This window comes from Durio zibethinus, chromosome 14 (genome assembly GCF_047325235.1).
Source record: "Durio zibethinus cultivar Kanyao isolate XHJ-2024 chromosome 14, ASM4732523v1, whole genome shotgun sequence".
In the NCBI taxonomy this organism is placed as follows: Eukaryota; Viridiplantae; Streptophyta; class Magnoliopsida; order Malvales; family Malvaceae; genus Durio; species Durio zibethinus.
The window spans coordinates 10,235,947-10,255,026 of NC_143175.1; the positions used below are offsets into that span (position 1 = coordinate 10,235,947).

The following is a 19,080-nucleotide window of genomic DNA, read 5'->3' on the forward strand; positions in this document are numbered from 1 at the left end:
TTCAAATATCAGCTTTTTATATAAGGTTATTCAAATACCCTAAATAGGGCATTTGAATGCCCACTTACTGTTTCAGGATATTTAATAGAAAATCACTAGAGCATTCAAATACATCATGAAGGGCATTCAAATGCCACCCTTTTGTTTGACCAAAAAGTGTGATTTTTTAAAAATGATTTCTCTTGAAATGATACATATTCTTTCATAAATGATATTTCACTAGCAAAAAGGTGAATAATTATGTCCATAATTATTCATAAAAATGTGATTTGATTTAAGGTTGTGTCTTTTAAGTGAAATGACATAAATAAAGGTTACAAGCCTTCTCTTTAGTCTTTATAAATAAAGATGGCCAGGCCGTACATTTACACATCTAAAAATTCAATCAAACACTTTCTCAAATTCTTTTCCCTTTTACTCTCAAAAGAAGTTTCTTAAACTTTATTATGTTGTAGAAAATTTAGTTTAAGACTGGATATTTTCATACTTCTTCAACAATGTTTAGTAGTTTGAATCTCAATAATGCAATGTGAATTCAAATATGACTTTATTATGTCTCATAGATTATTTGAACAACCCCATTTGCATATAAGAAATGGTGGGGGCAAATAAATTTAAAGGAAAATGTTTTCATAAAATGCCTTGAAGCCATTTTCTTGAAGTTTTCGATTCTCCATTTAATGCCAATATTCAATTGCTGTACAAAGGATCTACATGAACAAGTAATGGACTTGGAACTATTTTCACTGTGAAACCAATAAAACTGAGAATGACAGCAAAGCCAAAGCTAAGCTTCTTAGAGCTTAGGCTATAAAATTTTTGTTGCTTTTTGTGTTAAGCTAAAATCGAAGCCCGAACACTTATTAATGAGAGAGATTCTACATTTCGAATAGACATCCTACCTAACAAAGAAAACTGTAATAGAGAATGCTCAATATTTTTAGGAGGAAATTTTGTATTTATAGTTGATGTATTTATAGGTGATAACATGCTTTGCTGCTACCGTAATTTGATTAAGAATAGCAAACTTATAGGTTTGGGAAACAAAGGATGTAGTTGAGCTTGATCAGAGGATTGTAGAGATGAGTTGTTAGCAGAAAAAAGATCATTAAGATTTGTTGGGGTTATGGTCTTCAATCAACCAAATCGATTCAAAGAACTAGAACACATAGATGGTTTAGTAAAGCTAGAAAGATAACTCATTTATTAGCTTGTTTACTTTAAGTTTTTTAATTTCTAATTTTTTAAACTTTTTTTAAATTAACACTAGTGTATGGTCCCCACTGCATCAAAGATTAAATATTTTTTATTTTAAAATATAAATTATTTAATTTTTTTTATTTTAATAGAAATTATAATGATCTAACTCACTTGATAATTTAGTTTTGATTATTATTAATAAAATGTCACATGTCTGATTTTATAAACTAATGGCAATGGTACTTTAGTAATTTAATATGTGATTAATTTTACATTATGTTAAAATTTAATATGTAATTTAATAGGAGCATTATAGTAATTTTAAAACAAAATGTCACATGTCAACTTCTTATGAAGCACTCATAAGGACATTTACATAATTATAGTATAAGGGGCATTATAGTAATTTTAATCAATTATGGTAAATGGGCATTTTTTTTAAGTATGATATGAGAGGTATTATAGTAATTTTGACGAAATATGGTAAAGGGGATATTATCATAATTATGGTAAAAAGCATTATAGTAATTTTGAAATAAAATGACACATGTCAACTTCTTATAAAACATTCATAAGGGCATTTAGTAATTATAATATAAAGGATATTATAGTAATTTTGATCAATTATGGTAGAAGAGGTATTTTCATAATAATGATAAGAGAGCATTATTGTAATTTTGGCCAATTATAGTAGGAGGGGCATTTTTATAATTATGATAGGATGGCATTATAATAATTTTGGATAATTTTGAAAAGAGAAATTTTTGTAATTATGATAAAAAGGCATTATAGTAAATGTAGAAACGTGTTAACATCATATTAAATAAACAAAGAGGCATTATAGTAATTTTTGTAAGAATTATTTTAATATATGTTATTTAACATTTAATAAGTAATTTAATAGGGGTATTATAGTAAATTTTAAATAAAAGATCACATGTCTAGTATTTATAAAGTAATGCAAGGGTATTTTAGTAATTTAATACATAGTTAAATTTATATTATGTTAAAATTTATATGTTATTTAATAGCGATATTATAGTAACTTTTAAATAAAATGTCACTTATCAAATTTTTTATGAAGCGATGGTAAAGATATATTAATAATTTTATATGTAATTAATTTTATATTATGTTCAAATTTAATGTATAATTTTATAGAAGTATTATAGCAATTTTGAAAAAAATACCACATGTCAAATTCTTATTAAGTATTCATAAAAGCATTTTTGTTATTATGATATAAGAGGCATTATAGCAATTTTGGTTAATTATCTGAGGGATATTCTCATATTTTTGGTAGAAGGGGTATTGTAGTAATTTTAGCCAATTATAGTAGAAAAGGTATTTTATAATTATTATAAGAGGGTATTATAGTAATTTTTGCTAATTATAAAAAGAAATGTATTTTAGTAATTATGGTAGAAAGGTATTGTAGTAAATCTGGACACATATCGACATCATACCAAATAAAAAAGTGTTATTATAGTAATTATCAAGGGGATTGTTTTAATATATGTTATTGATTTTGAAATAAAATGTTACATGTCAATTTCTTATTAAACATTCATAAGGCCATTTCTGTAATTATGATAGAAGGGTTATAATAGTAATTTTAATCAATTATGGGAGGAAGGTGTTTCTATAATTATGGTAGGATAGCATTTTAGTAATTTTGATAAATTATAAGAAAAGAGATTTTTCGTAATTATGGTATAAATGTATTATACTAAATAATTATAAGAAAAAAAATTTGTAATTGTGATATGAAGGCATAATAATCAATTTGGTCATGTGTCAATTTCTTACCAAACAATGAAAATGGTATAATAGTAATATCTTAAGGGTATTTTGGTAATTATGGTATGAGGTTATTATAGTAAATAATTATAAGAAAAGAAGTATTTTTGTAATTATGATATGAAAGTATAATAATCAATTCGACCATGTGTCAATTTCTTATCAAATAATGAATGGGTATTTTGATAATTTCTTAGGAGAGTATTATAGTAAATAATTATAAGAAAAGAGGTATTTTCATAATTATGATATGATAGTATAATAATCAATTTGGTTATGTGTTAATTTCTTATCAAATGTTGGAAATGATATTTTGGTCATTTCTTAGGAAAGGTATTATGATAAATAATTATAAAAAAAAAGGGATATTTGTCATAATTATGATATGAGGCTTAATAGTCAATTTCATAACATGATAATTTCTTATCATCTAATAGAAAGAACATTGTGGTAACTTTTTAGGAAATCTTTAATAAACAATTATAAGAGAAATGACATTTTCATAATTATGATATGAGGTCATAATCATCCATTTGGTCATATGTCAATTTATTATCATATAATGAAAATGTCATTTTGATAATTTTTTAAGAGACTATTTAGTATATATTTATAAAAAAATTATATTTTCGTAATTATGATATAAGAATATAATAATCCATTTTATCATGTGTTACTTTCTCATCAAATAATGGGAATGATGGTTTGATAATTTTCTAAAAGATTATTTTCATGTATTGTATAGATATGGTAAAAACTAAGACATGTGGCAGCCACATTTGCAAGGAAAAAATGACACGTCAGTTTTCCTTCTTTTGTAAGATTTTCATTGGTTGCAATGCCATACTACTAATTTTTTAACGGCGTTGAGTCATGGATTACATTTATATAGGAAAAAAAAGTTTAGGTATATACCTAATTTAAAAATTTTTTAATTTAAATATCACATTAAAAAAAGTACAATAATTTAAGGCCATTTAATTTATTATCTTATATCAACTTTAATGGAAAAGGGTATACAAAAGAAAATTTTGAGATTGTTCGGGAAATTTTTTTTTAATTCTCTTATTTTCTAAATTTTAATGTGTTCAAAGGAAAATTTTGCTGGAAAATTTTTTCTTTAAATTTTTTTTTATTTTTCAATTTTTGGAGTTTCACCCCACTACACCATTCAGATCCTCCTATGGTCGGTTCCACTTGAAATTAAGGATAATTCAGAAAAGTTAAAGAGCTATTTTTTTATACATAAGAGGCCACAACTTAAAAATAAGTAAAACAGTTACATGTATTGGTATTCGAATATTAGATTTATTGGATATCATATTTTAAAAATAATTGTATAAATTAATTAAATTAAACTTTAAATTTAAATCAAAGAGCTAATTAAAGAATAAAAGACAACAAAAAAAAAAAAATTAAACAAAGAAGGGCGAAATTGTTTGACCTCCAAATTGAGACAAACCACGTATTAAACAACAAAGATATTGAAAATAATGTGAATGAAAAGAATTTGTAGAGAAGATTCGTCACGCAATCTTGTAGGGTGGAGAGAGCAAATATTTCAATTGCAGAATTTATGAGAAACTTCTCAAAAGTCATAAGAAAAAGTGTGTTTTCTAGAACACAATCCAATCTAAGAAGTATTTTTCCCTTGGTTTTTGTCATTTTGTGGAAATATAATTGAATTAAGAAAGAGAAAATCATATACGGCTTCTCGTTCTCAACTTGCTTTTTGGGTTTTTTTGAAGATACATATTTAGATAATCTTCATGGGATATTTTTTAAAATGACAAAATGAGTGAGAATGCCACTGTCTTTTGATTTTAGATCAAATTTTGTCTCTTTTAAAAATAAGAAAACATTTAAACTTTCAATAAGTTTGCTTATTTTATTGACAAACTTTTGAAACCGAAATTGACTTATAAGTTGTCCAGATGTCCAAGTATACATGACATCGAGAAAGGTAACTTTCACGAGTTGGGCATCATGGGATGCTTTGCTTTGAGAGATGAGTTTTTAGGGCATTGAGGAAATGCTTACAAAGAAAGTTTAGAGTTTGGTCAAAGAGTGTGGTTATTATTTTCGGATGGCTTTGCATCCATTTGGAATTCTCTTGTTGAAAAGCCATTGATATTAACAAATAACAAATGGTATATACATTGGTAAAATTGGTTGAAACTGAAATGATCAAAACTATAAGGATTTTATGAATCAAGACTTAATCCGACGGCTCTTACTCGAAAGATATATAAAGTACAAATCCTCTTTCTTCCTTCGTATGTACTAAAAATATAATTCATGGATTAAAGGAAACTATTCCTACTCTTTTAGGAAACTTGATTATCATGACAGCTGCTTGAACCAGAATTTAAACCCTTAAATATTACTTCAGCACGTCCAACTATTTGTTAAGCAATTCCTTTTTCAATAAGTAGTCTTTTTGGTTAATTATTTCAATTATTTGGCCAAAGAAAGTTAATAGCTTGTCCTTATTTGTGATAAGGCTGGCTAGCTTGAAAAAGAAGTTGGTTCAAATGTAAGAATAATCAGCCACGTGATTTATGATTTGTTATAGTCTCTTCTATTGTTCATTTTATTTTATGGAGGTAAATTAGATATAATCTAGATTTTTCAATCTCAAATATCACAATTTAGATGTTTTTATTTTGATGGTTTAAGTTTCACTAGAGTTGTAGTACTATTTACCCAACTCCCACAATTGCCAAGTCAACACTAACCCGAATGTCATATCACCACACACAAGGGTTGACATTCAAACTTCTCGCACAGAGCAAGCTCACCCTCATCAAGGAAAAACTTGCCTGAATACCACGATCTTTATAATTGTATAAACTAAAATGTAAAAAGGAAAAGAATTATGTCACTACCTTTCCTCTCATATATAATGTAAAAATGAGGTTCAGGTACTGTATGAATAACGAATCTTTCCTCTTGAAGGTTCCTAAGTATTTGCTGTATACCTTTTTCCTTACAAACCCTTGGACACTTAACTGACATAAACGTTGGAGTGCCTCCTTAAGAACTAACTCCAACGCCTCTTGGCCGTGCTTTCTTGCTGCAAGTTCCAGTTGTCCCTCACATAGCCACTAAGCTACTTCCATTCTAACCAACACCCAAAAACACCATCAGCAATTGGCACCGTCTGTGGGAATGACAGTCATGTCTCACCCTCACTCTTCTAAAATGGCTACACTAGTCATGAACATAACCACCCAACCTACAGCCGTCTCCCAAACAGTGGCCATGCTACCAACGCCCTATAGATCCAATCACGAAACCTCCCTTCATGGATACCACAGTATGACTCTATCTTTCCATTTCCTAGCAACCCTATGTCATTAAAATGCCTAAACAACACAGCAAATGGGCTATTACCAAAACCTAATTAAAGTTTTATCTCCAAATATGACTTTAACCCCTCCATTGGTCCACACCACTGTTGCTAAACCCTTGAACCCAACCTCTTACCCACCCTTTCTAGAAGGGCGATCTTCATAGCCAATTAATGCCACCCATTGGCAAAACATTCCACCTGCCACATCCATTGTGTAAGTTACACTTCCAACCCCACTGATACCAAACAAACATGTAACAACCTCCTCTAAAGTTTTATAATGCATTGATGACCCAAACCCAGCCCTTAAATGCCCAAGTAGCTACCTAACAAAGATTATTCCAACAATACCAACAAGCCACCCAGCAACCCCTACAAGAAAGACCCCACCCAAGAGAAAGCTCTATTTCTTTCTTTTGAAAACCACCCTAGGTCCCTTTCAATGTGATGACAGTTACCCTTAACCCCTTCAAGACGACACTTATCCCACTAAACCCACAACACAAAACCAAAACCCCACTAATCTCAACCCAAAAAATGGGTTGGCAACGTAAATAGCTGTCTTACGAAAAGAGCTAGCAGATATCAAGAAGGGGAAAAAAAAGGGACCTATAATGGTTAGAAGACAACCACAACCCTTTAACCACCCTCATCAGACAAGATTACATCCCCAACTCTCTTAAACTTCCCAAGGAAACCTATAATGGAGCCACCAACTCAAAAGACCACCTTGACCATTTCGAGGAATTTATGGAACTTCATAATGCCTCAAACACAATTAAGTGAAGAGTATTCCCTACAACGTTATAGGGCAGCACCTACACGTTGTTCTATACAATGGCCCCTATGATAGTTAATTGCCTTGATACACTTAATCAACAATTCCTAGCCGACTTCCTTAGCAGCAGAGTCGTGGTACGCTTCTTTGTGAGCTTGTTGGCTGTAAAGCAAAAACCTTATAAAACTTTATAGTAATTCTTGAAGAGATTTAACGTAACAACCTTGGAAATTTAAGACTTAAACACAGAATAGATCATTTAAGCATTCATCTTTAGGGTAAGACACGATCACCTTAGACACTCTTTCATTGAAAACAAACCCAAACAACTATATCAACTCTATGAAAGAGCCTAAAAATTCACGGAGGCTGAGGAACTTAGAGCTGTAGATAGAGCTAATATGAGTGATCAATGCCTTAAATGTTTGCAAGGTGATAGCAGGTAGACAGAAACCCACAGCCAAAGATTTCACGATAACTGTCAATCCTATAACCAACCCAAAAGAAGAGACTAGCAACACAGCATCAGTCAGAGCTCTTAGCCACAAACAAACCACTACCAAACCACAAACAGAACCTTGAATGCCATAACCCAACTAGTCGTCCATAAAACTAACCAAGGACCTAACTAGTCGAGACTAGCACTTAAAAGACCAAACAATCAACCCTCAGCAAACTAACACAGTAACTATCATTTAATAGAAGGCACTCCACTAAGGAGTGCATAGCCCTTCAAAAAGAGATCGAAAGATTAAATAGCAACCCACTTGCCATGAAAAGCATCAAAACAAACCGTCAACCCGTCCGTCAGTAAGGTAGAAGTCTTTCCCAATAAGAAGAAGAGGCTCGCCAAGTGAAAGTGGCTAGCAAACAACCTGTCCAAGGGATAATCCACGTCATTGTGGGTGCAACAAAAGGTTGACAAATATTAAGTCCAAGCACAAGTTTCACCTGCACAGTGTTATGGCTATCGATGTGGCCCTTTAAAAATAAAAAACGGACGATTGATGGGTAATTTTTTAAGGACAATGCTGACATCTTTGTAGATAATGGCAATTACCCCATAGTGGTCTCAACAACTATCATCAACTTTTAGGTGCAAAAGATCTTGGTTGACAATAGGAGTGCAATGAACCTCATCCAGTATCAAGCTTTTAAATAGATGCAATATTTGGATGGAGACTTAAGGCCATCAAGCCCATATTTGGTTTACCAACCAACTCATTGCGGTCAAAGTATTTATCACTCTGCCAATCACCATTGGAGATGGGGAACATACTCTGACGGCAATGGCAAACTTTCTTGTTGTAGCTAACCTTTCGCCTATATTGTCATTTTCGGCAAGCCATTGATGAAGAAGGCAAAGATGGTCATCACCGTCTACTATTTCAAAGTCAAGTTTTTAAACACTACAAGGGTAGGATTCATACGAACTAATCAAGTTACAGCCAGCCAATGCGACCTACTTTCCCTGCAGTTAACACAGAAGGTAAAGCTAGCAATTGAAACAACCCCAACCCTACCAGCAAGCCCTGAAGAACAACTCGTAGAACAACATACACCCCCACTTTCAGTGCATGTTATTAATCCCGCTTTGACAAACTTTTAGCATTGATAGCCTAGATACCCGCAATGAGATGAGGCAAGGTAAAGCTCACCTTGTCAAGCAAACTGTGTCAGTGTAATTGTACCTCCTAACTTAAAGCTGATAACTTGGGAAGAATTTTTGTTGGACTCCAAAACCACAAATACATTGCAATGCTTTTTGCAACGGAATGCAAATGTCTTTGCTTAGTCTGTCGTAGACATTGTGGGCATTGTTGAGCCTATTATTGCCTGTCATCTAAATGTGAACCCAGCAGCGAAGCCGATAAGACAAAAGAAAATGCGTTTTGCTCCTAAACATATCCAAGCATTTAGTGAAGAAATGGACTATTTGTTGGCAGCATGCTATATCAAAAAAATAAAATATCTACAACGGCTCGCCAATATGGTAATGATAAAAAAAGGCTAATGGCAAAAAGCGTATGTGTTTAGATTTCACAAATTGGAATAAAGTCTGCCCAAAAAATGGTTTTCCCTTACCTTCTATTGACAAGTTGGCTGACTCCTCTATGGGTCATAAGTATTTGAGTTTCATTGACACCTTTTCAGAGTATAACTAGATCAAGCAGGCTAGATCGGACCATGAGAAAATGTCTTTTGCGACTAAAGATGATTTTTTTTGCTATACAATCATGCCTTTTGGACTTAAAAATGTAAAAGTTACTTATCAGTGGCTCATAAATAGAATATTTAAAGAATAGATTAAGCGCTCCGTGGAGGTTTATGTGGCTAACATATTGGTGAAAAGCCTTACCTTGGAACAATATATACAATATTTGGCTGAAGCTTTCTCTATCCTCTATCTTTATAACATAAAGTTGAACCTTGCCATGTGTACCATTGGTGTGGAGGCAAGCAAGTTCTTAGGATTTATGGTCTCCAATAGGCGTATTGAGGCAAATCCTGTAAAGGTCATAACCATCCTTGATATGAACCTCTCAGGACAACCAAAGAGATGTAGAGACTCACAGGACAAATGGCAGCCCTCAATAGATTCGTGTCTAAATTGGCTAATAAGTGCTTACCTATCTTCAAGGTTTTTTGAAGTGCCACCAAATTCAAATGGGATGACCTAGAAGGCCTTCGAGGAACTAAAATAGTATTTCTAGTCGCCCTCTTACTCAACAAACCTATTTCTGGTAAGCCTTTTTTCATATACTTCACTGTATCAAATGAAATCGTTGCTATAGTACTGTTCGAAAGGAGAACAAAAACTAGATTCCAGTATAATATACCAACAGGGCACTGTAGAACGGAAAAGTTAATTACACAAGGTTGGAAAAGATCGCATTTGCTTTGATAGTGGCCACCTGTTGACAAGGCAATACTTTCAAGCACACACCATTATTGTGATGACCAACCAGCCCCTCAGGGAAGTATTACACAAGATAGACACTTAAGGGAGAATGACGAAATGGAGTGTTAAGCTGAGTGACTTTCACATTGAGTATAAGCGTAGAAAAGCTATCAAAGCCTAAGCCCTTGTAAATTTCCTTGTGGAGTGCTTTTTCACCATTGAAACTAAAACCTTGCCACTGCATGTTGATGAGCCCTAACCTCAACCTCTAGAACAACCAAAGAATGAGACAAGCAAGTTAATCAATACTATTGCGCCACGGCTCCAATTCAACAAACGTCCCCCGGTGTCAATTCCCTTGTTAGAATAGACATGAATGCTACATGTTGATAGTTCTTCAGGAAAGGATGGTTCTGGAGCAAGAATTCTACTGTTGAGCCATCGCAGGCAAAAGTGGCAGAATGGATTATCTTTTGGTTTCTCTATCTCTAATAATGCAACCAAGTATAAAGTAATAGCCGCAGGGCTACAACTAGCCGCTAATCTAAATGTAAATTACCTAAATCATCTACACTGATTCACAGCTAGTTACCCATCAAGCTCGACAAAGAGTGACTTGCCCAAATACCTCTGCTAACATCTCAACAAGATATCACTTCAGAATAAATCAACTGGCTTTCAACTTGCCTGAGATCATTAAATGTAATACACACTTGTTTGGGATCATAAAATGCTCACAATCACCCATATGGCCCCTTCTCGAGCTCCACATAAACTCACCATCAACTATCAACTGTCCTAGTCATGTTACCGCCCTTCCACTCAGATATAAATAAAAAAGAGGCCCAAGTATAGTATGAACAAAGCATCCTTCCTCTTAAAGCTTTCTAATTACCATCAACTATCAACTGTCCTAGTCATGTTACCGCACTTCCACTCAGATATAAATAAAAAAGAGGCCCAAGTATAGTATGAACAAAGAATCCTTCCTCTTAAAGCTTTCTAATTATTTACAGTATACCTTTTTCTTTACAAACCCTTAGACAATTAAACTTGAGTGTTGAAGCACATCCCAGAAAATCAACTCTTACGTCTCTTAATCGTACTTTCTTACCACAGATTCCAATCATCCCTCGCATAGTCACCAAACTACTTCCCTTCTAACCAATACCTAAAACCACCATCAACAAGAGTGTATATTAAATTTTTTTTTTTTTTTACTTTGGAGTAAAAAAAGAGAGTTTAATTTAACTTTTGTATAATGAAATATAAATATATATATGTATTTTATAAGAATTTAAATTTTTATTAATATTAAAAATTTATACAGATTACTCGCCATATACATATTTTTTTAAGGTAATAAAATGATGAGATTTCCGTAAATACTTTGGTTTTGCTGGTGACAAACTGGGATTGTAAAGCATATTAAAATAGTTAGGACTCTACCTTAAGGAGAAAAAACATGAACAAAGTTATTCAAAGGAGCATTTCACATATATAAATTGGACCAACCGTCTTAGGCCATCACGATATTTTTATTTAGTCCATCTGCCCAATTTCATACTCCCAACTCCTCCATGGATAGGCCAGTTGCTCTAGTCACCATAGACCATGACCACCAAAATTCCAGCAAGATCTCTTCTCAAAAAATGTCCTCCAAAGGAGGTTGGAACGCTGCCATTTTTGTCATCTGTAAGCAATCCATTCTTTTTTTTTTTTTTGGATTCAATCTTGGGTTTCATTTTCCCAAGATCTTTTTTCTTTTCTTGAATAAAATTTTTTATGTTTTTTTAATTGTTCATGCAGTTGTTGAGATGGCGGAGCGATTTGCTTTTTATGGTTTAGCTGGAAATCTGATAACATATCTCACAAATAATCTTGGTCAGCCAGTAGCCACAGCTGCCAAGAACGTCAATACCTGGGTTGGGGTTTCGGCAATCTTTCCTTTACTCGGAGCCTTCATTGCCGATTCATACCTTGGCCGCTTCAAGACCATCCTTGCATCTTCTCTCATCTACTTCTTGGTATATGTGATCACTTTGTACGTTACTGTCGAAATATGTTTCATCGTTTAAACAAATAACGTTTCCATGTTCCAGGGGATGGTGTTATTGAGTTTATCAGTCTCAGTAATTCCTATGCATTCTCGAAAAGCAGTGTTTTTCACAGCGCTTTACGTATTAGCCGTAGGCGAAGGAGGGCACAAGCCCTGCGTTCAGACCTTTGCAGCTGATCAATTCGATGAAAACAACCTGGAAGAGAAGGCAGCCAAAAGCTCCTTTTTCAACTGGTGGTACTTAGGGATTGTTACTGGGGCCTCCGTAGCAATTATTGTTTTGATTTATCTCCAGGTAAAATAAAAAGTTTTTCTCTTAACAAATAGTTTGTATCCTCTGTTGTTAAATTATTAAAATCTCCAGGTAAAATAAAAAGTTTTTCTCTTAACAAATATTTTATATCTTCTGTTATTAAAATATTAAAATTTTAATTTTAATAATTAAAGTTCAAAATCTGATAATTAAAATATAAAAGAACTTTTACTCTCTTGACTTAAAAATTTGTGCCAAACTAGCGTTACTTTCATTTTACTTGCTTATCATAAAGTTCCTTTTTTTAATGTAAAGTAACCTTATTTTTTCCCATGTTATGTAGGATAATGTTAGCTGGACAGCAGGATTTGGGGTGTTAGCAGGGTCATTGGCTGTGGCATTGGCATTGTTTTTTATTGGAATCAAGAGGTATCGAAAGCAACGCCCGACGGGAAGCCCTTTCACCACAGTGGCACAGGTCTTCGTCGCAGCCGCAAAGAAGTGGCGCTTGAGAGAGACGCACGGTGGCCGGGGCATTTGTTACGAAGATGATAGAGGTGGGAGCCACGTCCACGGTCAAACTAGGGGCTGCAACTTGGTCCGCACAAAGCAATTCAGGTAAGTGTCAGATAAAATATTAATCACGTAATTCGTTTTGGTAAGTTAGTCTAAGCTAATTTTATTGGTTGGTTTCACGATTGGGTAGTATTAGAGGTCTTTTGTAAGATTATTCTAATAATGTAATTATCAAAATAATTTTATTATCAAAATAATTTTATTATCAAAGTAGTTTTAATATTTATGATTTGAAATTATTTTATTTGATAAATAATTATTAAGTTTTAGAAATTAAAAATTACTGTATTTAATATTATTAAAAATAAAATATTATTTTGCTTAAAAATATGAAAATAATCATGAATATTATAATAATTACATAAATTAATAATTTTAAAATTATTTAAAGATAATAATTTATAAAATATTTGTAATATTTATTTATTTTATAATAAAATATAATTAAAATTTTAAATTAATAAATATATTTATTGATAGGTAACTTGATTTTGCATCATAAATTATGAAAAAGAAATTCAACTGGAAAATAAAACTAATCTATTAAATTTATAATAAAAGAAAAACTAAAAAATATATTATATATAAAATATTAAAAAAGTAAAAAAAATACATATATTATTTTTGAATTTGTTACAATGATATTAGTTTCAAAATATAAAATTTATAATATAAAATAATTACAATTTTCACATGCAGTAAACATTTAATTCATATATTAAATTGATAAAATTAACTATTATTAATTTTATATATCACTTCACAAGTTTTCTACTCTTGTGTATGAGAATTACATCATCCTCTAAGATAATAATTTAATCACTCTTGATAATCCAAGATCACCACTACGTAAGATCATCGAGTGCTTACAAAATATAGTGATCTAATCACTATATGTACATTATAATGATTTTTGAAATGATCGTCTCATATCAAATATTACCTTATAATTACGATGGTATAGAAATTAGGACTCTTTTAGGAAAAAATTACTGTAAATCACTATAATCTTTTAACAGGGAAAAAATAAATTAAGAATACAATAATTTTATGAGTTTGATTTTTATATACTAACAATGTAATTTTTTAATTTTACAAATACATTAAAAAATTGTTATATATTTTACTTTTTTAATTAGTTTTTTTATTTTTTAATAAGAAGGCATGTGTTATCGTAATAATTTTATTTTTAAAATTTAAAATTTTCACTGATAATATGAATTAGATAATTTCTTTAATGCAATTTACTGTATTTAATGGTACATTTTATATTAACTTTAAACCTTATAAAAACTGGGTTTGCTTAAACAAATACTTTTAGTATCTATAAATTTATTGTTTAAAATATTTTAAATATGTTATCTCATTCATGATTAATGGATAGATTAAATAAAAAAATCTATAAGCACCATGTTCTTTAATTAAATCACTCAAGCTTTTTGTTAATAAAATGTTATAATGAACAAAGGTTTAGTTTGTTCAATTACAAACTGTTAATTTTCAAGTCTTAAACTATATAGGGTAAAACTCGCACATCACCATTAATGGCGATGATAAACAAAGGTTCGAATTTCTACTTTTATTTATTATCTCTTGTTTTCAGCCTTGTCAAATAAGCCAGCTAGCATTTTACAACAAAAACAAATGAAGAAAGCAGTTTATCAAAATTTTAATTAATTTGTATGAAAGCAGATCAGGACTCCATATATATATATATATATTATTTGATACATTGATAATATAAATTTTTAATTTCACAAACAAAATTAAAATAGTGACATATGTCTCACTTTTTTTTAAAGTAAATCTTTATTTTTTAAAATATATACTAAAAGATATGTATCACTATTTTAATCTTACTCATGAAATTAAAAAACTCTACTATCAATGTATTTAATAATTTCTCACATATACATGTGACATAATCATCACTTTCATTTAAATAAAATGAAATAGAATGGTTTATGCTTGCATTTTTTTTTAATTATATTTTTTAATAATTTTTAGCCAGTTTGTACATCTTGATTGATATTGACACAAATAAAATGAGATCCTTTTCTCTTGCAAAATTAATTTTATGTGATCCTTTTGTTCAGTGCATTTAATTATATTAAATTAGTTATTGTCTCATGATGCCCAACTATATTCTCCATTTTTTAATAATTAGTGTTTGGGGTTTATTTTTTAATTTCAATATTTTTATTTTCAAATTATTTTTGGTTAAAATTTGAAAAAAAAAAAAAACTCCTTAAATACTATGAACAAATTGTTTTCAAATATATATTCTAAACTAAATATTTAAAATAATTAAGTTTAAAGTTAATTAAAAATTAGTCCCAGAATGTCACATTAAGATTTTATTGTGAAGAATTAAAAAAGTGTAACAGAAAAATATTTTATTCGTGAGACAGTCTTAATTGGGACTATTTCATTGTATATATATATTTAAAAATTTCATTGGTAGGAATAGAAAACAAGAGAACATGCATTCATCTATATCTTGGACAATGTTATGTGCACATAAATCCATGTACACTTATGCATTAGTTTTTCTTTTAAATTTTATTTTTTTCCAATTTAATTCTTATATTATCAAAATTTTAAAATTATGCCGTTGCTACGTGCGAATAATCTTTTCCATATTTTTTTTGGTCAGAATCTTTTACATTTATAATATTACTTGGAATGAATTGCAGAATTTTAGATAAGGCAATGATCATTGACAACGAAGATGCGTTGAGCAATACCAGGAACCCTTGGAGGCTTTGTTCATTGTACCAAGTGGAAGAAGTTAAGCTTGTACTTCGCCTAATCCCCATTTGGCTTGGTTGCTTAATGTTTTGTGCTGTGATAACCCAATTACATACATTTTTCACCAAGCAAGGCAGCACAATGTTGAGATCAATCGGACCCAATTTCCAAGTTCCTCCAGCAGCACTTCAAAGTCTCGTAGGCCTCACGATCCTCATCGTCGTCCCGATCTATGATCGGGTTTTCGTCCCTATAGCTCGAAAAATAACTGGACATCCCTCAGGAATAACCATGCTACAAAGAATTGGTATTGGCTTGTTTGTGTCTATACTTAACATGGCTGTTGCAGGACTAGTAGAGACTGCAAGGGTTAACACTGCCCGAAAACATGGCCTAATCAACACCCCGAAAGCCGTAGTCCCAATGCGTATCTGGTGGTTACTTCCACAATATGTGCTCACCGGGATCGGAGATGTTTTCACCATTGTTGGATTACAAGAATTGTTCTATGATCAAATGCCTGAAGAAATGAGAAGCATTGGAGCAGCTGCTTACATAAGTATAGTGGGAGTTGGGAGCTTTATCAACACTGCCATTATCTCTGTTGTCCAAATGATTACTTCAAGGCGAGGGAATGTGTGGTTGGGAGATAATCTCAATCGAGCACATCTTAATTACTTCTATTGGGTATTGGCTGGGTTGAGTGCTGTTAATTTGTGTGTTTATATGTGGATTGCTAATGGTTTTGTGTACAAAAAGATCGAAAATCTAGATGAAACAAGTGAGGGGAAAGAGCTGGAAAGGTTGAAAAAATGAACCTAGCGGCTATTTTTGGATGTAAAAAATACCTAATTTACATCTTAGATATACAACTTAGGAAGTATTTTCCATTTTTTTTTTTTTACCCATATCTTGGGTAAAGCCTCCCAACTATATTTGAAAATAAATTGGTTATCCATAAGAAAGCTTTCTTGTACTTCCTTTTCTTGCTCTAAAAATGATGATAGACATTATGCAAAAATAGTTGAGTTTTTATCTGTTAGGTCTCCTTTAAATCAGCACTTTTCTTTCTTAAACTTATGATTTTCGATCTTGTTTCCAAAACAAGTGTTTATATATACATATCGCTTGTGGATTTTAAACACTTTTGTGTATAAATTTTTTTATATATATATTTTAATTTTTGGTATATGAAACAGAAAGAGAGAAGATATCTCTTAATGTCTAATTTTGATTAATTTTTAATAGAACGACCACCGATCCTAAATCTTATTCTTTGGTATTATTGGTCGGTAATTAATCTAAATTTACTCCAATATTTAAATTAAATTAATAAATAAGTCACTTATTAATCAAAATTTTTAATTAATTTAATCACATTTAATAAAAATCTCAATAAATTATGTGTAAGAAAAATATTAGTCATGCCCGGCAAAGCTAAACTAAAGGTTGGTGTTTGACTTCTGTTTTTTTTATTATTTCAATTTTATCCCTTGTTTTTTTCCTAACCTTTATTCCTAACCTTTATAGGCACTAGGCCGAGGCAAAGGCAAAGGGAAAGGTTTTATGTTGCGAGAATTCGAACGGCTATAAATGGATTTGTTTGTGGAAAGGAGGGACACAGAATTGTATTTCAAAGTAATATATATAAAACAAAAACTTATGTAATGTGTAAAATAAATCAAACTAGTAAATTCTTCTTGCTTGGTTACGATAACTATTGATATTTCTTTAAAAGTATAAATTAATATATTTTTATTTTAATAAAATCTTAAAATCATTATTTTAAATTAAATATTGTTATAAATATAATACCTTTTTTAATTTTTTTCTTTCTATATCTTTTTCTTTTCTTATAAGTTGTATTTTTCTTTCATCAAAATTTTTAAAACTTTTTCACCGTATTTTAAGAATGAAAAATGGATAGAATTAATAAGAGTACTTGATAATATTTTAATTTATATATTAAAATATTAAAATATTAAAAATTTAAGAATAAAATTTATTAAAAACACTTAAAATTCATACAAAAAATTATAAATTATTTTTCACATGTCAAAGATTCATAATTAGATTAGATCAACAAATTAATCTTTTTCTCTTAAAGCCAAAAACCAAAAACTCCATTCCAAAAATACCCAAAAATATTTCAAATACATGTGTCACTTAAATAGACAAAAACTTGTAATGAATGGAATAGACAAAAAAATTGTAATGAATGGAACAATCCTGTGCTTTTCTTTTACCAAAACAATTCTGTGATTAGTTTTAATGAAAAATAAAATATCTCGACAGGACATGAACTTTTTTCTATTCATTTCCCTTTTTTTTCTTTTTTTTTTTCAATGATACAAGACAAATGCTCTTTTGATCTTGAATTAAATTATTACGGGGTAATTATAAGAAAGGGTAATGAACACATAATTTTTATTATTTATTACGGTGATAAGAAGTATTTATTTAAAAAAAATTAAAAAAAAAAAAAACAAAATTTTTATTTTTTTAAGAGCAAAATTACCAATTTTACCCTTAATTTTAAGTTTGATTTTTCAGTTTCAAACTCAGCAGAAAAAAGAAAGAAAAAGAGAGAGGAAGAGGCGCCCAAAATGACCAGGCATCTGGAATGAACTACGGCCAAGCCAAAACCAGCATCATCATAGCCAAAATCCACCATGGCCAAGTCGAACACAATATCTCCGAAGTCTTAAGCTCCAAAATCTTGCTAAAATGTCCGATTTAACGTATCTTAAAGCCTGATATGGCTTTTACTTGGTTGGGTTGTCGGAATGTCAACATCTCATTGGAATGTTGGTTGAAGTTGAAAATTCAACTGAAAGTCAAGGATAAAATTGATTTTTTCTCATTTCCTTTTTAACAATTTTAAAATTTTACACCTTTTTTAATAAATCCATTTTGATACGGTAGTAAGTAATAATAACTTTGAGTCGACTGGTCTGATTCATAATCAAGATTGTTAGTATTATATCCCATAATATTTTGATTTTTTAAAAAAATTATATATATTGATATCATATGTCGATATATTATTTTGAATTTTTTAATTTAATATAAATATATATAAATTTATATATAATAATATTATTAATAACATTAAAATTAAAAATAGAATATCTTTAAAAATTAAATAAATAAATTTAAAAGTAAAATAAATAATATCATCAATTTATAATAATATTTTTAAACATTTAATTTGATCATATAATATTTAAATTTTTTTTGTGAAAATATATTAAGGTAAAAACAAATGGATGAAAAAAATTAATTTTGATTTTAAGATTCTTAAACTTTAGAAAAAAAGTGTAACTGATTTTATGAAAGAAATTAAAATACTTATTAATTTTGATATGAAAAAATAATGTGAAAAAAATTAAAGTAAAAAATAAAA

General features: G+C 30.2%; 1 protein-coding gene across 1 annotated transcript; it reads left to right on the forward strand.

The window, feature by feature from the left end:
- The first annotated feature begins 11,601 nt into the window (after positions 1 to 11,601).
- LOC111294763 (protein NRT1/ PTR FAMILY 5.4-like) lies at positions 11,602 to 16,650 on the forward strand. Its single transcript, XM_022888145.2, has 5 exons — positions 11,602 to 11,730; positions 11,845 to 12,062; positions 12,138 to 12,389; positions 12,691 to 12,965; positions 15,620 to 16,650. Exons 1-5 carry the CDS (start codon positions 11,616 to 11,618, stop codon positions 16,488 to 16,490), a joined length of 1,731 nt encoding a protein of 576 aa, XP_022743880.2. The 5' UTR covers positions 11,602 to 11,615; the 3' UTR covers positions 16,491 to 16,650.
- Positions 16,651 to 19,080: the final 2,430 nt, after the last annotated feature.